Source organism: Anabrus simplex, chromosome X (assembly GCF_040414725.1).
Source record: "Anabrus simplex isolate iqAnaSimp1 chromosome X, ASM4041472v1, whole genome shotgun sequence".
NCBI classification, from domain to species: Eukaryota; Metazoa; Arthropoda; class Insecta; order Orthoptera; family Tettigoniidae; genus Anabrus; species Anabrus simplex.
Window position 1 is genome coordinate 185,945,217 of NC_090279.1, and position 25,738 is coordinate 185,970,954.

Here is a 25,738-nt window from a genome sequence, read left to right on the forward strand (position 1 = left end):
CATAGTAACTGCAGCCAAACACAGCACATACCTTTCCCCTCATGTTGAGAGGAGATATGAAGGAATGACACGCGCTACTATTTAATTATGTCAACTCACTGAAAACGCATAAATAACAACAAAAACTTCACACACAAATACACGTGCTCTTATGACAGAATCAGTAGTTCTCAGGTCCATCCGCTAGAGAGAGATCTAATAGCTGTCCCTGTCCCTCGATATCTTGCTGAGTGTCGCGTATTGTCTCTATTGTATTTGATAATACATTCTTGATCCTCTGCATTTTTGGAGTAGTCACATTTATTATTACATCATTAGCTTATGGCACTATACACATATTGAAATGTTATTGTTCACCATGTAATATGAAATACATTATTTGGTGTAAGTAGTAGAGGAGATATTATAAGTAGAATTTTGTAAACAATATAAATTTATTAAGGATGAGCTGTGTGTTTAATAGAAAAAGTTGTTAGCGTAAATTGTATAATATTGTATTATAGGAAAATTGTCTTCTCATGTTAATTTAATATTTAGTGCTTGACAATAATGTATTTTAGTGTAACATTTGCCACCGAGGTAGACACCTCATTTGCAAATAAAGAGATTTTGATTTGGTTTGATCTTGCCTATTACAGTTCAATGATACTTGCTGGGAATTTTATACAAGGATGTTGTAGCTCTGCATGTGCATTGCACTTTTCATTTGTTTTCCCGCCATTTTTACTCGTTGGTTCAGATTGAAACGCAAGTTTATAATGCCTCGTTCGAGAAGAATATTTTTAAAGCGAAAAGGAGGTCCTGGGAGAAAGAAGAAGATTATATCTGTAAATACTGTGGATAGTGTAAGCAATTTGGAAACTAGTGCACATAGGCTATAGTAAAAAATACGAATGGCGATGATAATCGCCATAGGTTATGTTCTCTAAGTGTATACAGTTTTGGTTGTAGTGCTTCAAAACAAACGCCATGTTCTCGTGAAACGAGTATGAGGGGTTTGAATGAGTGTGTATGTGAGGATTATGATGGTTTTGCCAGTAAAAATTCATTGAATGGGAACATAATGGATATAGGCCTAGAGCTACAACCAGCCGCTGTTTGTTGTTTTATAAAGTGTAAATTTTGTTGTGTATGCGATGGCGTTGTATATTTGGTCCCACCACCACTTCCGTACCCGGTGGGCAGACTTGGGGATGATAAAAATCATGTAAAAATGACATGCAACGATACCTTAAGTAGTAGAAAGGAGAGACCCTTCCTTGATGCTTGCCAGAAACCCATCATCCCGCCCCCAGAAGTATTCTTACATATATAGAAGAATTAAAATCGAGACTGTAAATCAGCCGAAAGTGCCGCTTCCGTACCCGGTGTGCAGAATTAGCGATGATAAAAGTCATATAAAAATTATGTGCAACGATACCTGAAGTAGCAGAAAGGAGAGATCCTTCCTTTATGCTTGCCAGAAACCCACCATCCGGCCCAAAAAAGCATTCTTACATATGTAGAAGAATTAAAACACAGGCTGTGTAAATCAGCTGATTGTGACCATGTGCTGTGTTCCTGTTGGCCGGCCAGTGTTCGCTATTTGTTCCTATTCACCAGACAAGCTTCCTAATGTTAGCAGAGCTCGCATCGTGTGCAAGTACAGGGCTGCCATATTTGTTAAAAGTAAGAGAACCACAAATTTCAAAGTTCACTGCCAATTTCACAGTTCGATAAAAATAAGAAAACCGCCACTCGCTAAAGATAAGAAAACGGCCACTTTACAAGTGTTATGGCATGTGCTGGATGTGTGTTCTATCCGCGACATCATAACCTTGTGTTTTGACGAAGTGAATTTCACAGATTTTATAGTAAGTCACGACATAATAAACAGAGCTATTCTCTGTGGAATCTGTGGTAAGCATCGAGAAGTGAAAGTATTGGGAAGCCGGTTTTTTTTTCTCGTGTGAGAAACGCACATGTAGGTTCAAACAGTCGGCGAAGACGGGCACCTTTTTTGAGGCACACCTTTCTCCGGAGAAAGTTATATCCTTTGTAGCTTACTGGCTACTGGGAAGTAGGCCCCACTACCCATTAATTGAGTCCGAGCTCAAAGTGAGTTCAGAAACAGTGTCCCATTGGTCCTCGTATGGTTGGGAAGTGTGTAAAGATTTGGCCATTCGACATTCTACACGACTTGGAGGGGTAGGTGTAGTTGTCGAGATGGATGAGGCCAAGTTTAGCAAAAGAAAGTATAACCACGGCCGCCGTGTGGAAGGTCATTGGGTTTTCGGTGGAGTTGAACGTGAAAACAATAAGAAATTCTTCGTTGTGCCTGTGGGATCTCAGGATAGTGCTACGCTACTCGCCATAATTAAAAACTACATTTTGCCCAGGACTACTATAATCTCCGACTGTTGGAAGGCCTACAACTGCCTCTAGGACGAGGGATTTCTCCACTTGAAGGTTAACCATTCAGTGGAATATGTGGACACCGAGAAGAGCGAACATGTCCACGCATTGAATGAAGAACGTCTCGCGGGGCAAGAACTCTTGTACACAAACACTGTTGAGAGGAAGTGGAGAAACATTAGGGCATCCCTACCTGTTTCTGCACAGAAAAAGGAGCATTTCTGTGGCTACTTATCCGAACATCTGTTCAAATACTCTTTCCCTCGCGGAGAACGAATCCACTAAATTTCTTCTCGCAGCGAGCGATGGACCTGTAATAAAGGACCAAGGAAATAGAGACGCAAAACCACAAAGACTATACGTCACAACTCTTGATTTTCAAAAAGCAACCTTACAATACCGGAAATCATACAGCTGACATATGAAATGGCCCATAATACCCACTCCGCCTACATAATCCGTGAATACGGCTGCTCGAAAACCACCATCACGGACTGGACGAATTTCTACCGAGAAGTACTGATTAACTACATCGAAACGACCTCGGAATCAATCGGCGGCCCAAATACAATTTTCGAGGTTGATGGAAGGAAATTCGGCCGAAGGAAATATTATAGGGGGCACTTCGTGGAAGACCAGTGGGTTTTCGGAGGAATAGAGAGGGGTTCAGGCAAGTGTTTCTTCACCACCATCGAAGATAGAACTGCCCAATCCCTCATATCCACAATAAAACAGTGGATAAAGCCCGGGACTACTATCATCACAGACTGCTGGAAATCTGACAGCACTATGAAGAAACATGGATATGAAAGTTCGATGACAAACTAACTGGAGCACACACAAATACCGCAGACGTCTTGTGGAAGGTCAGTGGGTTTTCGGTGAGGTTAAACACGAAAACAATAAGAAATTCTTTGTTGTGCCTGTGAAATCTCGGAACTGTGCTATGCTACTCGACATAAAGACTACATTTTGCCCAGAACAACTATAATCTCCGACTGCTGGAGGACCAACAACTGCCTCCAGGACAAGGGATTTCTCCACTTGAAATTTAACCATTCAGTGGAATATGTGGACACCAAGAAGAGCGAACACGTCCACGCATTGACTGAAGAATGTCTCGCGGGGGAAGAACTCGTCATGCACACAAACACTATTGAGAGGTAGGGAATCCCTACCTGTATCTGAACAGAAAAAGGAGCATTTCCTTGGCTGCTTTTCCGAACATCTGTACAAATACTCCTTCCCTCGCGGAGAACGACTCCACGAATTTCTTCTCGCAGCAAGCATGGTGTATCCTCCACGTTAAGTCATTGTTGATTAATTCAAGTGTTGAACACTGTCTTGCATAGAATGTGCTGCTGTCACTTCTTGTAATTTTTGTCTAACATATCCAGACCAATGGTTTTGACACTTAGCCTACCCTAACCTATCCAGACCAATGGAGGTGTCACACGGGATACTACAGGCCTAAAGGCCGCTCCGTGGCTTCTAACCTGGGGTCTTACGCTCCCAGGCCAATGGTCTAACCAATCCAGTCCAATGGTCTTGTTACTAAGAATGCATAAGTTGGCAAGCCTGCTGAGTGTTACGTGACGTAGCCCGAGCCGCGCCATGTTGGATGTCTAACCTCACTTTTGTACACTGGGTACGGAAGCTTTACCCAGCCGAATGCGACCATGTGCGGTTTTCCTAATGTCCGACTTATGTTTGTGCTGTGTTCCTATTTGCTGGCCAAGCTTCGTATTGTCTGCGATAGAGCTCGCATCGTCTGCAAGTACAGGGCTGCTATATTCGCTAAAAGTAAGGGAACCACTATTTTCAAAGTTTTGTAAAAGTAAGAAAACCGCCACTTTACAAGTGTTATGGCGTGTGCTGGTTGTGAATGTTCTATTTGCGACATCATAACCTTGTGTACTGACTAAGTAAAATTCACAGATTTTTTTAGTAAGTAATGGCATCATAAAGAAAGTTATTCTCTGTGGAGTCCATGATAGGGATCGAGAATTAAAAGTATCTGGAAGCAGGTATCTCTTCTCATGTGAAAAACACACATCCAGGTTTAAACAGTCGGCAAAGACTGGTACCGATACCTTTCTAGAGGTACACCTTCCTCCGTGCAAAGAAATATCCTTTGTTGCATACTGGCTACTGAGAAACGGGCCCCACTATCCACTAATTGAATGTGAGATGAAAGCGAGTTCAGAAACAATGTGCGATAGGTCCTCATACTGATGACATACATATTGATTCCCATAGGGAATCTGAAATATTTGTCCTGAATGAGTAAATTTATAATACCAATATAAATGGTCCGTTATTGGACATTATAAATTTTCCAGCTAACTCATTCTTGGTTGCCAGCGTTTCGCCCTCGTGTGCTAGGGTGGGCTCATCAGTTGGTACCTAGCACACCTACCAATACGCTGGCTAGTGCATACCGTGGAGGCCACTGCGTAGGCTAACTGGAGCCACCGGCAGTGCCAATGCACTAAGAGAATTTGTCTCATTATCAAAAATTGATGCCTGCTTGGCCATCAGATGACATACATATTGATTCCCATAGGGAATCTGAAATATTTGTCCTGAATGAGTAAATTTATAATACCAATATAAATGGTCCGTTATTGGACATGTCCACTATGCACTAGCCAGCGTATTGGTAGGTGTGCTAGGTACCAACTGATGAGCCCACCCTAGCACACGAGGGCGAAACGCTGGCAACCAAGAATGAGTTAGCTGGAAAATTTATAATGTCCAATAACGGACCATTTATATTGGTATTAGGTCCTCATACTGTCGGGAAGTTTGTGACGATTGGGCTATTCGCAATTCTACACAACCTGGAAGAGTGTGTAGTAGTCGAAATAGGCAAGGCAAAGTTTGGGAAGTGAAAACATAACCGCGGCCATTATGTGGAAGGTTAGTGGGTTTTTGGTGGGGTTGAATGTGAGAACAACATGAAATTCTTTGTTGTACCTGTTGAATCTCAGAACGGTGCTACGTTACTGGCCATTATTAAAGAGTACGTTTTGCCCGGGACTACAATAATCTCCGACTGTTGGAAGGCCTACAGCTGCCTCCAGGACGAGGGATTTCTCCACTTAAAAGTTAATCATTCATTGGAGTATTTGGACACCAAGAAAGAGTGAACACGTCCACAAACTGAATGAAGAACATCTCACGGAGGGAACAACTCGTTGTGCACACAAACACAATTGAGACAAAATGGAGAAATGTTAGAGAACCCCTACTGGTATCATAAATTATGATGGTGAATCACTCTCGGAGTTTTGTGGAACCACACTGGCGAGTGTACGAATGCTTTGTAACGGTATTGGTCGCAGAGCACTGTCATGTGGAGTTCCCTGTTAGTGAAGCACATAGATGTGTTCATGTGGTGTGACACGTACTGCATGAATGCTGCAGCTTTCCACAACATTCTGGAACACGTACGGCAATGATATGGTTAGTGTAAATATTATATGATTATCTATGCGTAAATGTACTTCTGTTGAGTTATGAATCAACTAATGCTACGTTGGCACCTCTGTCCGATATGTCAGTGATTTCAGTTGTGACATCATTTTTGACCTTGATTCTTTGTATATACTCTTTATTCCTTGATACTCTGTCTCGGTAATGGCTGCTCTTCATTCCTCGATGATTGTATCATGTAACCGTCTTGTGAACCTTCATAAATGTCAACTCTTCTATACTCCATCCGGAGACATAAAAGTGCTTGCAAAATATATCCACAAATGTTCTGTTGAGAAGAATGCGAGCAAATTAAAAGACCACCAAGAGAGTGCAAGAGATTGATTGTAAAATAAATTATAAGAATTTGAGTGGAGGAATGGAAGTAGAGGGGGCAAAGTCAAAATTTTCACATTCTCTGGATAATTATCGGGTTAGGTACATAAAACACTTGGCTGATTGGGACAGTAAAGAGTTAAGAGAAGAATGTTGCCCCTATACCAACAATGTTAAATTACCAAATTTGAGGTATACTTTCCTCAGAAGCTTCACATCCTATTATATGAATGAATTTTTATACACGTGTTCATTGCTTTCTTTTGTGCTTCGTGACATTTTTAAAATCGGTTTTAGTCTTAGCCAAGTGTTACACATGTTTCTCCAGAACTCGTCTGCTCCTGCGAGAGCAAAAGACGTCTTTATCCGTATTTTTAAATTACACGTTTTTCTGATCGCATGTTTCAGATTATGTTTGTAATATTAACCGAAATATGTCGGGAGCGAATACACACAGCCCTTAGTTAGGCTTAACATGGATTTGAAATGAAAAACAAGAAAGGTTTAGCTCCTAAGCACGATTTCCATAGTGATGTTCTTTTGAGAAGTTTGTCGACATTGCAAGTGTTTGTGTTTTAGCTATTGTAGACATTATATTCTGAAAAAGAATTCAAAACTTGTCTGAAATAGAGTCCATGTTGATGAATACTCAAAAATGAGCAGTAATGGGTGAAAAGGTGAAACTGATGGAAGCGAGTGTGAGTACAACATGACAGGACAGATTCATATGATGAGTACCAAGGTATTATGGGTGGGATTAATCATCAGAATATGACAGGAAGTCAATAATAGTGATGAGGAAAGCATTGAATGGTATGAGGTCACAAATAAAGATCAAGGACTGCAAATAATTCTAGTTTACAACATAAATAAAGTTTCAGTTTGTTTCCCATTTTCAACACTTGTACTGTACTGTGCATATCTATTAATGAATTTTTCCATTTCAGTAATTATACGTGGTATTAGTGATTATGAAGTAGGCAAGAAAGTGAATTACAACCAAATTTTGCGGATGTAAAATAAGTATAGTGTTTTGTGATGTAGTCAAAACTACTGTGTGGTCTGCCTTATGCCACTTTTGCACAAAAACGGGAGATGAGTATTTATTTCTTCCAGAATAAATGGATATCTACAATCTGTTCTGATGAAATTAGGTATGAATGGCTTATGTATGCTTGACTAATATTTTCGGAGAGTCTGTGTTTATTAACAATAATATTAAAATCACAAAAATGAATTACAAAAAATGTAATCTGCTTGACAGGGGTTTTGTTGAAAGGTAATTTTTATACATTTTTCAAAGGTTTTTGAAAATATTTCATCTTTTGGCATATAAAACACTGAACATATTCCTGTTGGACATGGGACGCTGAATAAATATCATACTATTTATTTTTTGTGACCAAATAATCAGTGAAAATGCGATACTTGTATGTTGGATAGTTTCCGAAAAGTTTACCTATTAAAAAAAAAGTTTTGACATAATTGATGTTAAAAGGTAAGACGTGGTACTTTACTGACTTTGAACATTCCAGCTCCATAATCAGGATCATTATCCTCCTTGGCTCTTTAAAATTATCTGACATGATGTTTAGACCTTTCCTTGATGATCTCCAACTCTGTCTGAGCCTTTTCATGTATATTTGCTACTAATCAAATGCTGTCTGTTTTTATCGGTGTAATTTAATCTAGGATGACCGAATTAGTGCACACATAATTATATTCAACCATGAATGACAACAGTTCCCAGTGTTCCCACAACTTAACATCACACTTAACTGTATTTTCCACCACACTAACATTCATTTTCCTGTTCAGGGTAGATGCCACTAACCCTCGTTGGAATGTTACTTGTATAGTAGTGAGGGGGGAAAAAAATAAAATTGCAACACCCTAAATAGTGATTGGCACAATGTTTGCCCGACTAGTTAAAGCGACGCATATTATTACATTATTATTATTATTTTAATCATGAATTGTTCATTTTTAAGTTGGGTTTAATTATATTATCTTCCTGTCAAAATTGTGAAAATGGGCTTGGAATTTTTTTAGGACGGAGCTGATGAGAACAAAGAGATGGTACATATACCTATTGTGAGTTTGTCAGAACCGTCACCTTCACCACCTCCATCGGAATCACCAGCTATGTCTTCATATTCTGTACAGAGCAGTCAAGAGGAAATGCAGAACACTGAGCTTCAAAATGGATGGATGAGGTAACACTGCTATGTGAAAGAATGTAAGTTTCAAAAATGTTATTTGCCCACTACTGGGAAAAATAATTGTAACACACTAAAGAGCCATGTCCAATTCAAAGTGGGTACAATGATTGCATGCTGAAAGATTGTAGTTAAACTGATGAACGTTTTAAGGACATGCCAGCCGTGCACCAGACAGTATGGTGTGCTGCAACGTTGAATGATTTTTATGTATGTAGGCATCAAGCTATAGCCATCCTTTGAGGACAGTTACATGCTGCTGTTGTGGAATTATAGCTGTTTGGATAGGACATCACGTGGCGGGGTGGACATATCGGCGGATTGTGGCACACGTTGGTCATGCTGCATCCATAGTGTGGAAATGTTATGAATGGTAGTCAGTTGAACAGGCACACACAGACTTGAAACAGACGCATAATACTGCATGTAATGTCGGTGTATCGTTGAGGCATCAGTGGCAGACTCTAATGAATCTGTAGTAGAGATGCGAATGAATGTGGCATCAGGGGTGTGCATACTTGCAGCAAGACTATGAAGTCGTGTATCTTTGGTCTGGTTTCCTTTTCTGTCACAACATCGTCATGCACATCTCCTGTGGTACTGGGCAAAAATTGCATGAGGACAGGAATGGCTCTGGTCAAACATGTTGTATGTGAGATGTTCTGGAAATGTTCCAAAAAATGTCAAGTATCTGAAGGAATGAGTTAAATAAAGTTTCACGGTTCTGCGTCCCTTTTCCTGGGATCTGCACATCCCCCTCCACATGGAGCATTGTATAGTTGCTCAAAACAAAAAAAGAATGAGCACATGGTATTGCATACATTCCTCGGAGGCACACTTTTCTCAGTAACAATTGAATCTATAGATGTTGTAGCGTGTTGGCAGGGTAAATAAGTAAATAAATGAGTACAGCGACCTATTTCTAAGATTTATTAACTAAGCACTACAATTACAGATTTACACACACGATAGCCGAGCTTACAACTTACACAAGTACACGGTTCGCGCTCTCTCTTTTAGTTTCTCGTGTTCCATCTACAATGACACACACACAGATTCATCGATTATTTACACTACACTCTCTTAACCACTCAGTCATACTCGTTAGTGCTGTCACGGTCCACAGCCTACACGTCAATCTCTTAGGTCGGGATAGTATCCGCTGTTCACTCAATCCGTCGCACTCCGTTCGCAGTCTGCACACGTCTTCACCCAGTGCTCCCTTCGCGCTGCTCCAGAACACCCATGGTTCTTCTCCAGCAGCCGGCCCCAAGGGACTCACACACACAACATCAGGAAAACAGGAATGAGTCCTGGGCTCCAACAGGCATATATTCCATCAGGCTAACATCCCCAGCCCAGGCTACCAGCGAACTCAATCTCGCTCTCACTCACTCATTCACTCACTGCAGGCAAGTAACTGCTCTTATATACGTGTGCCAGGCCTTCTAGAACAGTCCGGATGCTAGATGAATCCAGGAACCTCGCACGATCGAAGACTCCAGATTAATAGTCAAGTAATTTCCGTCTTCCCATGCGGCGCGACCACGGACAGAAGAGAGAAGGGCCGGCCCAGCACTTACGTGTTGCTCGTAATTGGCGCGGTCGAGCATAAGGGGGGCGGGGCTGATACGGTGACGAGCTTGCCCATAGCCAGTTGGCATGACGGACACTATAACCATTACAATATGTTACTGAGCGAGTTGGCCATGCGGTTAGGATCACATAGCTGTGACCTAGCATTTGGGAGTAGGAGAGTTCTTTCTCAATGACTCGTTCCTAGTCTAAGTATTTTGCTCAATTGTATGGTGCACAGCCTCATCAAAGTGAATAGGATGCACATCACTGGGACATTCTTTTTCATTTACTTTGGTCTGTAAAATGGGGCAAACATTTGGCATTCATTTAGAGGCATGTGTATTAAAATAACTTAAGATACGATTCAAAGAGTGTGTTCTCACTGTTTTGTATTGATACTTCTTACCTGGAATATGCTCGTTTCTCAACGTTGTTGATCTAAGAAATTGAATGCATGATAGCCTGGACATCATGTGAGTAGGAACAGTCTCCTGTAAAGATGCTGAGCCCACTGCCTGCATGACCGGACTAGTCAAAGTATTTTGTTCAAACACATCTAATATAGCCTCGTCAAAGTGAACTGGTTGCACATCAGAGGGACGTCCTCAATGATAAAGAGTAAAGGAAGTATTGTATATAAAATGCCTGTCTGTTTTCTCTGTCCATGTGTTCCATTCTGTCAACAACAGTGTTATACCAGTACCACAAACAAATGAATGATTGACCCATCCCATACAGCAGTTCTCTTTTTTAATTTCAAACAATGGTAAGAATGAAGTATTGTCTTCAGCTTTCGAAAGATCACCGAGCGAATTAGCCATGTGGTGAAGGTGGCATAGCTGTGAACTTGCATTCAGGAGTTGATGGGTTTGAATTCCACCGTCAGTAGCTAGGGTGAAAATGGATTTCTGTGGTTTCTCATGTTCACACCAGTTAAATGCTGGGATTGTAGCTTAATTAAGGCCACAGCCTTTAACTTCCCAATCCTAGCTCTTTCCCATCAGTGCAAAAAGCTTCTATGAGTTAATGTGACATTAAACACTATCTGAAAGAAATTTTAAAGGATTGTGATGCTTTATGACCCCTAAAACTCCTGAAAAATTCGAGTTTCGGAACAACTCTGATTTTGACATCATGGAGGTTCCTTTTGAAGCATTGCAGGTGATGTTTGTGCAGTCTAAAATGATATGTTACTTGAATCAGTTTGAGCTGGAGGAAAATTGTGGTTTAGACATTCCTTTCCTCATTTTAATTGTTCTGCCCCACTCCCCTTTATAACAGCCTGTGATTGTTGGATGGCATTTATCATGAACAAAGAGCAAAATTGGTCAGAAAACAGACAGATGTAAAGATAGCTTGAAGGAAGTGAGCTCTCATATGAAACTGTTTTACAGTGGTTTGTTTTCAGACCAACTTTGCTGCATGGGAGTGAAAGCTAAGTGGGCTCAAGATATTGAATCCATAAATTAGCAGTAACAGATATGAAGGTGTCAATGATTTCTGGTACAAACACATGGGAACAATGCCAGGAACGTACTTGAATGAGCAGACAAAGGCTAAGTTCGGAATAAAGTTGATGTGTGAAGTTGTTCACATAACTGGCTGGCATTGATGCTAGGGTCATGGAGGAGAATAGATTACCAAGAAGAATACTGGACTCGGCCAAGGAGTGTAAGAGAAGGAGACCAAGGTTTGAAAGTTTGATAAGAGATAGGGAACAAAATGAGGCCGTGGAGCTAGTTGCAAATATAAGATTATGGGACAGTTAACTCATGGAGACTTCTTCCAGTCTGAACAATCTATAAAGAAGATGTATATTTATTTGTTTGTTTATTTATCATGTCAAATCAGTAAATATTAATTCTTTTTCTTCCAGGAATGAGCCTGACCTTTATATTATGAATATCGTTGAAGCCTTTAAAGAAAGCCAGGCTGAATCACAGCAGACATTTAAGGAACTTAACAAAACCCTCAGAGGAATTAGAACGAGCTTAGCCAGTATCGCTAAAGCTCAAAAGGACCTAGCTCGAGCTAAATGGATGAAAGTTAAACTGGAAATTGCAAGAATCATAGCATCAGGAATAGAAGTGCCTTTTGACATAGACAAAGTTTTTGTGTGAAATTTCATGAATTATTTTTATAAAGCATAACCAACATCTGTTTGGATTGGCAATTATTTGGATTAATTTATAATCGATATATATTAACTAAGATGAAGCAGATGCAGTTCCATTATCCGGAATTAGTCATTCAGATGCAGCAAAAACATTGGAGACATTCCTGCAATACGTAGAGCAACACCCCACCGCTACAGTGGTGCACATAGTATTTATGAAGCGACGATGGAGTATTGCATCATTCTCAAGATATCATTGTTGTGTCAGCAGAAAGTGGCTGAGCTTTTTTGTAATAATGAGTAATGTAAGATACTGTATTGTTTTCACTGTTAAATTTATTGAGTGTTAAATCTGCTGGTCTGTACTGTAATTACATATTACTTTTACAATAAATTTGATGTTCTAATGTGTAATATAAGGCCACTTTATTCTAAAATTTATTTGATAATTTTCCTTTCATAAATTTTTGGGTTTGGATCGACAGGGCTCCACCATATATATTATTTTATACCATCATTTTATAGTTGACGAAAAGCAAGCCATTAAGGTGTTTTAGGTCAGCATTGTTGAAAACTGCTGCCGATGGCTTTCGCTGTTATGCGAGAATCCAGAGCCCAGAGGTTAGTGCTCTCACCATGCCAGTTGTAAGATGACATTGAGTGGTGGTTGACACTGTCTTAATAATGGCTGCCTCTTAGCCAGATCATATGAGTCAAAGAGATCTCCTTCCTTGCATAAAAATTTTAATTTGCAATGGGAAAATTCATTCCCCTACACAGTTACAGGAGGTGATTACAAGGTTTAGTGTGGAAATGGATTTTTTTTTTTTTTTTTTTTTTTTTTAAGCTTATGGTACAAGTTAAGCTGCGCACAAATTGAGTAACATGTGAAAGCAACAAATAATTTACAAAATAGAATAAATATAAAAAAGGGTGAAACATAAAGTAAAATCAGAGAGATATGTACAATACAGAAAAAGTACAAAAATACAAAAACAATGTAAAATATAAGTAAATACATAAATGAAAACTAAACTTGGATGTCGAGTTGTTGCAGCCATTGAATAGCTATTGTTGAAGCTCTCAGGAGGTCATCGATAGTTCCGTGGAAGGCTCTGTATGGGCATCTGAAGGTGATGTGGTGTCGCATTGTTTGGAATTCTTCACCACAGTCAGCTTGGAGAGGGTTGCAGGCCCGAAGAATGCATCACAGAGCTGCTTCTTCCATGCCTGGTGCGCACTCTGTTTAGTGGGACCCATAGACTCCGCGGAAGATGAAACCCGGGCGTGCTGCTTAGGGTCAAAGATCGATCTCCATTTGTTGGGGCTTTTAACCTTTTCACTCTGCATTTGTGAGAGAGCTGTGCTGGGTAGCTGGTGGACTTCTCTAACAGTTGTTTTGTCAGTCTGTAGTTACCAACAATCACCAGACGCCACGGGCTATCAGAAGGCGAGTGTTCAAGTGATTTTGTACTTGTTGTTTGCTGCATAAGTGCTGTTCACTGCCAACATATTAGTGCTTCTGTAGATAGCTTCGATACATTGTGGTACCGTATTTCTTAACGATGAGAAACAGCATGCGGAGGATGAAGCTCTTGTCCTCATAGCGGGTGGTGACTTTGAAGAAAGTGAAAACGGGGGAGATTTACTTCCGCCAATGCTGTGTACAAAGCCATGGCTACAAGGAGGAAGAGAAGCATTGCATGAATAAAAATGCTTAAAATATATGCAATAATATTTGACAATTATGCATATTTTAAAATAATAGTCAATCTGTCATGTCTTAATGTCTTCACACTACAGACCTGAAGAAAATCGATTCTTTTGAAATGTGATGCTGACGAAGAATGTTATGCATACCTTAGACAGCATTTTACCCAATGATTCCATTATAAACCAGCTCAAGCCCAGAATCAGATTATAATATTTAAATAAATAGTTTTACAATTCTCTGCACACACTATGTGACATGGGAATGACAATATCGAAAAAATGATCATTTTTTGAGATGTTCCCGGTAGTGATGGGATAATCAAATACTTTTAATAATCGAATAACCTCTATCCGATTATTTAAATAATCAAATGAGTTTCAAATATCATTCAGTTGTATCGTGTAGAATATTTGGATGCGTCATGAATCAGTTTCTCGATTTAAGCGTGCCGGATGGACGATCACTGAAATAAGCGAATAGATGAACTCTTATGAAAAATAGAAATATGCCTTTTTTCAAACGTATCCCAAAATGTTGAAACTAAATGAGTGAATTGACTGTCTTAATAACATCACTTTTCATTTGATTATTTTGAAAGCATTGCTTCATTCATTCGAATGTAGTTCCAAATGAATAATCAAAAAACTAATTGAATGGAAAAATTCACTATTCGATTGCCTCATTCATTCGAATGGAGTTTTGGATGGATAATCAAAAAATAATACAAAAATAATTGAATGGAAAAATATTCACTATTTGACTGCCTCATTTATTCGAATGGAGTTTCACATGGATATTCAAAAAATGATCAAATGGGAAAAATATTCACTATTCGATTGGCTCATTCGTTCGAATGAATAATTTAAAAAATCGGATGGAAAAGTATTCACTATTCGATTGCCTCATTCATTTGAATGAATAATCAAAAAATAATTGAGTAAAATGAAATAATCAAGCGATTATGTTGTATTTGATTATCCCATCACTAGTTTCCGACAAGATAGATCGTGGACAAGTTCACACTCCGTGGTCAAACATTATCAGCTGGGTTTTCCGGCTCCATGGCTAAATGGTTAGCGTGCTGGCCTTTGCTCACAGGGGTCCCAGGTTCGATTCCCGGCAAGGTCGGAAATTTTAACCATCATTGGTTAATTTTGCTGGCATGGGGACCGGGTGTATGTGTTGTCTTCATCATCATTTCATCCACCTATCAGCGTCAAATCAAAAGACCTGCATCTGGCGAGCCAAGCATGTCCTCTGACACTCCCGGCACTAAAAGCCGTATGCCATTTCATTTTCATCAGCTGGGTTGAACATCTTTGGTTCAGAATTTTTTGACCGAGTACTGCAACAGATGGAGACAACTGACCAACAGACTCCTTGGACATCACGATCCTGAAAATTGAGGAAACGATAGTAGAGTGGGGCTACAGCAAGAGTTGATGATAAGATGAGTGCTTGGTTTAAGGAATTAACAGGATTAGATGTAGTGAAAGATATAAAATGACAAGTATATGACAGATTTAAGCAGGAAAATACTATGCAAGTTGGTGATGCTGATGACAAGGTATTAATGGCAGAATGTCTTGTAAACTTGCAGTATACAGTAAAGTCTTTGATTATGAGCAACTTCAAGTGTATTTTCTAAATTTTATTTATTCAAAAATAATTTGACAGACTGAAGAAGCTAACAGTTATAGATTAGGTAAATTATTTGTACAACACCTACAAGAGGTATTTAAGACTGTGACCATGACACAGCCCTGTTCCATTTTTTATTCCAGATGGCATAGGAAATGGAACTGTATCGAGTATGCTATCGCAGAGTGTTTACTAATTTTGCTGGGTAGACACCAAACAAATCACTAGCTGTCTTAACATATAGTCATTGTATAACGTGGAGGGCCAATCTGACTTTTCTCCACCCTTCACAAATATGACTACCTAGTGGATAAAACCCACAACCTTGGGATTTACAATGTAACACCCTACCACTGATCCACAGAGCGAGCTTGGAGAAATTTATGAGTGTACAAATCATGAAGGATAGTTGAACATATTGACCATACATCAGTCAGTGGTGCAAATCTGAACTTTCCAGTGATTTAGAATTTCATATTTAATTCTGCATTAGATGCAAACCAAAAGAAGGGTAACAAGCAGTTTTATAAAGGGTGATGACCCATTCTACTTAGTATTTTTAATGTGGATCTAACTATTGTGCACCTACTTTTACAAATTTTGCATCAAAACATTGTGTTATTAACATAGGCAAAAGAGATACAATCTGAAATGTGAACAGAAATTCATCTCTTGGCATGGTTTCATCATAATGTTTACATATGTAATGCAAATAGTCCTCCTCACTCATCCACTACTGATCTGAATTTAGGGCAGTTTCCCAGGTGGCAGATTCCTTATCTGTTGTTTTCCTAGCATTTTCTCAAATGATTGTAAAGAAATCAGAAATTTATTGAACATCTCTCTAAGTTATTCAAATACCTAACTCCCCTTTCTATAAACGAATATTTGCCCCAATTTGTCCTCTTTATTCTAACTTTATCCTCATATTGCGGTCTTTCTTACTTTTAAAGTTACCACTCAAAATTATTTGTCTACTAATGTCATTCCACGCCATCTCCACTAACAGCTCGGACTATACCACTTATGATATAGATGTTGATTCCCATAGCAAGCCTCAAATATTTGTCCTGAATGAGTAAATTTATAATACCAATATAGTTGGTCCGTTATTAGACATTATAAATTTTCCAGCTAACTCATTCCTGGTTGCCAGCGTTTCGCCCCTGTGTGCTAAATCGGGCTCATCAGTTGTTAAATAGCACACCCTCCAAGACGCATAGCTAGTGCATACCGCAGAGGCCACTGCATAGGCTACTTGAGCCACCGGCAGTGCCAATGCACTATGGGAGATTTTATCCCATTTTAAAAAAATTGATGCCTGCCTGGCCCTATGGGAATCAACATCTATATCATCTGATGGCAAGGCAGGCATCAACTTTTGAACATGGGACAAAGTCTCTCATAGTGCATTGGCACTGCCGGTGGCTCCAAGTAGCCTACGCAATGGACGCATCTTGGTGGGTGTGCTATTTACCAACTGATGAGCCCGATTTAGCACACTGAGGCGAAACACTGGCAACCAGGAATGAGTTAGCTGGAAAAATTATAATGTCCAATAGCAGACTAACTATATTGGTATTATAAATTTACTCATTCAGGACAAATATTTCAGGTTCCCTATGGGAATCAACATCTATATCATCTGATGGCCAGGGAAGAATCAATTTTTGATAAATGGGACAAAGTCTCATAGTGCACTGGCTCTGCCGGTGGCTCCAAATAGCCTACGCAGTGGCCTCTGCGGTATGCACTAGCCATGCGTCTTGGTGGGTGTGCTATTTACCAACTGATTGGAAAATTTATAATATCCAATAACGGACCAACTATATTGGTATTACATACCACTTAATCGAGTAACTCATCTCCTTTCTACAAAGTTTTCCCAGCCCAAACTTTTGCAAATTTTTTTAACACTACTCTTTTGTCAGAAATCACCCAGAAAAAATCAACCTGCTTTTCTTTGGATTTTTTCCAGTTCTTGAATCAAGTAATCCTGGTGAGGGTCCCATACACTGGAACCATACTCTAGTTGGGGTCTTACCAGAGACTTATATGCCCTCTCCTTTACATCCTTACTATATCCCCTAAATACACTCATAACCATGTGCAAATATCTGTACCCTTTATTTACAATACCATTTATGTGATTATCTCAATGAAGATCTTTCCGTGTGTATTAACACCTAAGTACTTATAATTATCCTCAACATGGAACTTTCGGATTTTCCTATTCGTGAAACTTGCAGCCTGACTTTTAACCCTGTTTATCACCATACCATTGCCTGCTCACAATCTTGCAACTTATTCATTACTCTATATAGAATAACATCATCTGCAGAAAGCCCTATCTCTGATCCCACTTCTTTACTCATATCATTTATATACACAGATGGATATAGGCATTCACACAGAGGGCCATTGACCCATTAGTCAATATAAAATAGGCACGGTAGCAAACTGCGTACGTTGTATGCTCCATCATGAATTGAAACGATACATTATACATACATCGCTAAAATACATACAGTAAAATCCTGATCATAAAAGAAATGATGAGGAAAATAAGGACGGACAATGGTGGTATGCCTCGACAGAAGTCTACACACACCTATGAAGCTATCAACAAATCAGAGTACTATGCATCAGTTCTGACTTGAACATTGAGGAGTGAATACAGTTACGAGCCTTGTTTACGTTAGAAGTGGATACTGGTGAATTACGGCGGCGTGGGGAAAATTAGGAACGAAACTACAATTGTAGAAAGAAAAATAATAGTAACTCTTCATGAAGAACACAAATCATACATCAAAATTGTACAAATCATTAAACACACCAGATATTCAATGTGCAGTATCATTAAGAAGTAAAAAACTACAAAAACAGTGATAAATAAAGAGAGAAGTGGACGTCCCCATAAGCTCAGGCTGAAAGATGATGATGATCAGGACAGTACAAAAGACTCCGAAATTGATCAGAACTTCAGGAGTACCATGGTAAATAGGTACGTCCTAAGACCACTCATAGAACTCTTCTTACAGCCGGATATCATGCCTGAAGTACCAGGAAGAAGCCATTTATCAGCCCAGTAAACGAAAAGAAGAAGTTGGCATTTGCTCAAGGGTACATAATGAAAGATTACGACTTTTGGAAAAACTTATTTTTTTCAGATGAAAGCAAATTTAATATTTTTTGCAATGATGGAAGAATGTATGTTTGGAGGAAAATGAATACAGAGTTTGCAACAGCCAATCTACAAGCTACAGTTCAACACGGTAGTGGAGGTCATGCTGTGGGGGTGCACGGTGGCTTCAGGTGTTGGAGACCTAGTATTTATAGATGGAACAATGGACCAGTATGCTTATTTGGATATTTTGAAAAACAATTTACGACATAGTGCCCAAAAACTGGGTCTGCAGGCTGTTACTACTTTCAGCAGGACAAAAACCCAGAGCATACTGCTTATGTTCATCAGTGAATTGTTTATAATACACCTTATACCCTGAATACCCCTCCCCAGTCCCCCGACCTTAATACCACTGAACATCTATGGGATGAACTCTAATGACGAGCAGGAAAACACCACATATCCAAGCAAAAACCAGCTGAAAAAATTGCTTCTACAAGAATGAATGGAATACTGCTGGTGAAGAAATCACAAGAAAATTAGTAGCTTCAATGCCCAACAGATTAAGAAGTGTTATTCGCAACAAGGGAATGCACACACGTTACTAAACCATACCCAAATGGTGACAAACGTGTAGTTAAGTTGTTGTGGGAACATTTATGTCCATCCATAAAGAGACTAGAAGACTACCTATCTTCTATTTTTTTAGCAAATCAGTTCTTTTAAGTTTTTATTCTGTAACTATATATACAGTTATAATATATTTCTATTAAACATCTATTTAAAAAAGCAATCACTATTGCCAATATGTACATGTGTCAAATGACTCCAGTGCTATGTGAACACTTATGTCAGTCAGTGTATATAAGAAAACATTAAGGTCCAGTAACACTGCTTTGAGAAATTCCCTTCTTAATCATTACAGGGTCAAATAAAGCTTCGTCTACTCTAATTCTCTGAGTTATATTTTTTAGAAATATAGCCACCCATTCTCTCACTCTTTTGTCCAGTCCAATTGCACTCATTTTTTCCAGTAGTCTCCCATGATCTACCCTATCAAATGCCTTAGACCGGTCAATCAAGATACAGTCCATTTGTCCTCCTGAATCCAAGATATCTGCTATACCTTGCTGGAACCTTACAAGTTGAGCTTCAGTGGAAAAACATTTCCTAAACCCGAACTGCCTTCTATTGAACCAGTTATTCATTTTGCAAATATGCCTAATATAATCAGAAAGAATGCTTTCCCAAAGCTTACATGCAATGCATGTCAAACTGACTGGTTGCAATACCTACTTCCACATGTGACTAATTTTCAAATCAGTATATAGGGTGCATGGGTGTGTGACGTGACCAGTTCATTTCCATAACTTAACACAATCAGACTCCTTTCTCTGGAGATCTCTCAAAGACAGGGTGCATAAGAAAGCTCCAACAACTATAGAAGATACATAACAGTGTGTTTCTGGGTGGGTGACAATATGTGAAAAAAGTGCTATGATCTGTGCAACACACTCTTGTTCAACATCTCCCCATAAGTACACAGACATAAATGATGGTCATTTTGAACAAAATCTTAGATGATTCCCTGAGATTCCAGTTTTGATGATAATGATGCTTGTTTTAAGGGGTCTAACATCGAGGTCATCGGCCCCTGATGGTACGAAATGCAATGACAAAATAAAAATACAAAATCCTCCACTGACCAGAATTAAAAACGTGAGGACGAAAAATGAACGGATGGATATGAAGTTAAAACAATCAGTGGAGACGACCCACAATGCCTCAGTCTCAGAAACTGACAGAAAACAATAGTAATACTGACCAAAGGGCTGCTTCTATAGCTCAATACTAAATCGATGATGCTTGCAAGCTAAAAGGGTCCAAAATACAGGTCATCGCACTCTCATAATGGTACCTATCACTTGGAAAGTAGAACCATGGTATTTGACATGGTGCGGTACTAATCAACAGTATCGTAGATTCGCGGTATTCCACACATTATGGTACTACTCACAGGTAATGAAATTCGCACAGGTAATACAGACCTATGGTGTTTCACACATAGCAGCGCCATTTACAGGCAACGCAAACCTATGGTTTTCATCACATACGTGTACTAACCACAGGGACTCGGACTATCCCGTGGTGTTCCTTATATAGTGGGTACTAATCATAGGAAAGCCAGAACCCTGGTGTCGCTCATATAGTGCTACTAATCACAGGTACCGTAAAAGCCTGACCGCACGGTGCTCCTGATTGCTACTAATCACAAACCTATTTGGTACCTAACATAGTGGTACTACGCACAAGTAATAACGACCCATGGTGGTACTAATCACAAGTAGTTTCATGGTTCTAATCCAATCATCTCTTGGTCACCCCTTTTAGTCGCCTCTCACGACAGGCAGGGGATACCATGGATGTATTCGTCTGCCTCCCCCACCCACAGGGGGTGTGTGTTTGGTCCGCGAGAGGTATTTTATTTCCCTCAAGTCCTCCGGCAAGCCGGTTAGGACCCCACTATCCGCCACCTGGGACGCGCCACGTGGGAGTATCACCTCTCCCCCTGCTACGCCAGCATAGTAGGTTCGTGGATACCAGTTTTTTTCTTTTGGAAAAGAATACATAAAATCATTAATTTTTGGGCTAATGCTACAATCCTTGAAGGTTGAATTAGTTAATGAATGAACATCACAATAAGATTTTTATTTTGTTATGAACACAAAAATAATGTCCAATCAATTTACTGTACAGTACCTTCTATACAATGTTTGATAACATACTTTCTTTTTCTAGCACTTAAGTGCTCCACATGGTAAGGCATTGAATTTACAATTAATTACATAAAAAATAGCTCTACTATGTAAATTATTTTCAACTAATGCAGTAGCGGTGATTGGCAGTTAGAAGTGGGGGGAGGGGGAGGCAAAAATGTACAGACAACAAAAAGTACCCGGGGGAAGTAGGAGGTGTATATACATTGAAAATGGAAAAAAGCTACAAAGTGTTAAGTTTTTTATGCTATCTGAGCGAATTTCAACAGAGAGGTAAAGGTTGACTGTCTAACAACTTAAGTGTGGTAATAATAGCTTTTGGAGATTTTGATTCAATACTGTACAATACAATTTTCACCAAAGGAACAATATTACATATGTTTTACAATTAAAATAGAAGTCTAGTGTCAGACCTAAGATGAAATGCTGGTTAATAGAGCAAACGCCTGAAAAACCATACATCTAATTTTTAAATCTGATTTTTTATATGCTCTATTGGTGGAAAAATATCTAATTCCCTCCATGGGAATTTAGAATTTCCAATAATTTTGTTATTAAAGAAAATAAAGGAAAGAATTAGCTGATAAGACAACAGGGCTTGTGAAAATTGCTTCCTTTTTTAATAATTCCTAATTTCAGCCAGCTAAAATAGAATAAAAATGTAATGTTTTCTCACTGCTACTGAACTAATGATACAAAGCTGCTTCAATTTCTTTGGTGACTCTACTTGGCATCAGGTCGTATGTTCATGTGTGTCAAGCCACTGATACAGTCTACAGATACTTATAATGGTAATATCTCTAGAAGCATTTGGTTTGAAACCTGAAACAAATTTTATTATCCATCATTTTGCATCTAGTTTATAATTCAGCAAGGAAAATAGGTGTGTTCCACTTTTAATAAACGTAAATTACTGTTCAAAGGATTTTTTAGTTTACTGGAGTATGCTTTTCCTCTCAATTTATGAACACCTAATTTTGCAAAATAAGTTTATCAATATTTTCTTCCATCTCAAATATATTTTCAGCTGCAAGATTAAGTGAAAAAACTTCCATAAAAGTTGTTCGATTGGAAGATAGACAGAGGTAGCAATTACAAACCATTATTCTCATCACTTTCACATATAGTAGCCCAGTAGTCCACCAAATTGTGAATACTTTCAGTAAATATAATATGAACATAGCCTTTCGAAGGATTAACACAACTCAGAACATATTTTTAAATCATAATAAGATTAATTACGACAATAATAGATACTTGGACAGGACATATAATAAAGATCGTAATCTTAATCATGACATGGAAGTCAGAAGTCCGCTACATATGTTAACGCCTAAGTTATTAAATACGGTCAATCGAAACCATAGTAAAGTCCCTCAGATATTTAAATCATTAGAATTAAAACCTCCCTCTATTTCGCTAAATACCGACCCACACTTGTTCTTCCAAATAACGCCCCTCCTATACTGACAACTGCACGTGAAGTTCTGCCTACCCGTTCTTCCCCTCAGCATTCCCCAGCACCTCTACCATATCGATACAACACTAGAAGTAGGAACTTCAAACAGACTAAGGCTCCAGATACATTAGGACATACGTTACATCTTGAGAATGAGTAAGTACCCCTTATTCAACAAATAGTTTTCAGTGATATACTCTCGACCTAATTACCCGCCGTCAAGTTCGCTTTCTGTTTCATTCCAGAATGACAACATTGTTTACTACGAACATCCACGTCTACATGAGGCATTTTCCGGTTATACGAAATTGTCATTTGACCTACCCTCTTTTATTTGGATAATTTTAGCAGCGTTTTCAACAAATTCTTCAATGTTTTTTAGCGCTCCTCGACATACGATTTTTATCCAATATTCCTAGATGTCTATACCACCTCCAATTCGACTACGTATTTTCATTCTAATTTCAAATATTAGACTTCAACTTCTTCACATACTGTATCTTTGAAATGTATTATTCTTATCTTGTGAAGCCTTGGTTTTGATCATCTGTTCCCCAAAAAGATCCATTTCAGTGTCAGACATGGGTTATTTTTAAAATACAATGTGACACAATTACTTTTAGATGAACGTTTTAATCTTTCAATGTGATTTTAGTATCTATCTATTTTATTCAATATTTTTTTTGTGCTATAATCAATATGCAACCAACTATCAACACCTGTAAGTGTTCATCAATACGTTTTATGTAAATTGTTAAGATTCCTCAGACCAGTGTGTGTTTTAAGATTGAACGAGGCTGATGATGTCCAATGAATAGTGGGCGAAACATGCACCTTTAAAATTCTGGTATTTCTATGTGTATTTGACCACACAATAGTGGAATAAATTGTATTGAATAGGTGGTATTAAAATTACTCCTTGTGTAAACTTTGTGATTAGAGGTAGCAATGCCGCAAATAACTGAAAGGATAGCCCAGAGTGGCAACACTGAGCAAACTTCTCTATATCCTCCACAATGAGGGACACAGGTTGATGGTTTCACAAGATCATGAACAACTTGATTCGCAGTGAAACCTCTCTATTCAGAGCCATTTCCAACGGAACAAATATACTGTTACGTGCTCAAGCGACCGTCAGCCTTGTCGCAGCCCCTTCGGTATTACCTTAAAGGGGATGACTAGACCAGTTCGGGGAACCTCGCAGCCCGCCCAAGGACATGTCACGGCCCTTCCTCTATTGTACCCTTCATCTAGTTTCTCCATGTGATTTCTGGAAGATACTACAGGAAAGTTCCATCTACAGCCAAACCCTGAATGTTCTAGTGGCCCAACATTGAGGTATAAATACAAGGCCCCTGCAAGCTAGCTGGTGTTGTGATGTCAGAGAGACCAGTGAGTGGATGGGCTGGAGACGACAGAATGGAGGACTGTACTGTGTATTCGCGTATTTCTGTGGGCTGAGGCTCGGCATGAGTTAGCGAGGAAAGCTGCTATCGCGAGTGTGAAGGTAAATGGACCTATGTTAATGTTTGGTTGTTGTGAGTATCGTCCTGCTGTTGAATGCTGTTGAGCTGTTTGGTTGTTCCCTGCCTGTGGCTGTGTCAATTACTGGACTATCTCTGGAGTCGAACCAACTACCAGTCATCGAGAGTCAATTGGCCTGTAGCGCTGTATTCAGATCCAGCAGTCTACACATAGCTGCTGTATACGGTGACTGGACTTGGGGAAATGAAAGTAAGGATTAAGCGTCCACAGGTATAGGAACGGGCTGGATCACCTACTGTACCATACGGAAGATAGAGAAACTTATAAATAGATAGCAATTAGTGAGTGTGGCCATTCATGGTTAATTAGAATTGTGTGTGTATATATGTGTGAGTGCATTTATTGGGACATCTTGAAATAAATTGGAGTAATGTAATAAACTTGTTTCCTCATCCAAGGTAGTGCAGCTCTTTCCAGGCACACCCCCAATAGAGGTGAGCTGCATGTACCATTTTAACGTGTATTACCATTGAAACAAGCACACTTCACAACAGCATTCCCTGCATAAGAACTGAATCATGCCACATTGCATTTATATTGACATAAACATTAGACATAACTGTTGCTTCAATATTTTCTTCTACTTAACGAATGCATGTTTCAGACAGAGCAGATTCTGAGCTGTTACTACAAACCAAATCATGCACTGCTGCCATCTCTTGGTGGACTATCCTGGCAATTATTTTTGCCACTGGCACCACTCCCTATATTGCTATTGAACAATGCCTAAGTCCATTGTACACCATCAAATTTTTGTCAAATTTCAACCTTCACAAGAATTTTCAGAACTTCACAAGTTTACTTGTTAAACTGCTTTCAATACTTGAAAAGTCTTCAAAAGTCTTGAAAGTGAATTGCCAAGTCTTTAACAGAATTGACCAATGGAATTTCAGTATTAATGGTGCACGCTGGCAACTGGAAATTAAAATAACAAAACTGGCTTTGTCTTAAAGAACAAGGGATGTTGTGTGTGTATTAAATGCTAAGTACGAGGCACATCCCTGTTCCTATTTAGTGGGCTTGGCAGAGTACCACAATAAAATGAAGAAAACAGCAGTGTGCAAAGATTGCAAGAGAAATATCTTAAGGAACTGGACAGCTTTTATGTTTATTACCATACAGTAACTTACAATAAACACTATCAACAATGTTTGATTTATGATCTTTGCATATTATTGTTATGAAATTCCTAATACAGTATGTTTTCTGGTGATAAGATATTAATATATGTTGCGCTGCTATCATTTTTATGCGAGTAAATGCAATATAAAATTATATAACATCTGCAAAAGATGTTATGGCAATAAATATATATTACAAACATTTATATTAATCGATTCCCCCGCATAAATTAT

General features: G+C 39.0%; 2 protein-coding genes across 5 annotated transcripts in view; one reads left to right on the forward strand and one right to left on the reverse strand.

Annotated features, from left to right (window-relative positions):
• LOC136886283 (zinc finger protein 1 homolog) overlaps positions 1-25,738 on the reverse strand; it is a 134,293-nt gene that overhangs the window by 72,780 nt on the left and 35,775 nt on the right. The window lies entirely within an intron of this gene.
• LOC136886286 (uncharacterized) lies at positions 716-12,517 on the forward strand. 3 transcript variants are annotated; one of them, XR_010861757.2, is made up of 3 exons: positions 716-845; positions 8,260-8,446; positions 11,881-12,516. XR_010861757.2 is itself a non-coding variant. In XM_067159014.2 (3 exons), exons 1-3 carry the CDS (start codon positions 759-761, stop codon positions 12,122-12,124), a joined length of 495 nt encoding a protein of 164 aa, XP_067015115.2. In that variant the 5' UTR covers positions 722-758; the 3' UTR covers positions 12,125-12,516. The 3 variants fall into 3 exon arrangements, 2 of the variants coding, with proteins under 2 accessions (XP_067015115.2, XP_067015116.2); XM_067159014.2 differs by having other exon boundaries at positions 722-845; positions 8,260-8,423; XM_067159015.2 differs by having other exon boundaries at positions 742-827; positions 8,260-8,423; positions 11,881-12,517.

Excerpts from the sequence above, each read along its gene's own strand:
- LOC136886286 (XM_067159014.2), top strand. The coding sequence starts at position 759 with ATGCCTCGTTCGAGAAGAATATTTTTAAAGCGAAAAGGAGGTCCTGGG. Across the intron at positions 846-8,259 it reads CTGTAAATACTGTGGATAGT|GACGGAGCTGATGAGAACAA; the intron begins GTAAGCAATTTG and ends GAATTTTTTTAG. Across the intron at positions 8,424-11,880 it reads CTTCAAAATGGATGGATGAG|GAATGAGCCTGACCTTTATA; the intron begins GTAACACTGCTA and ends TTTTTCTTCCAG.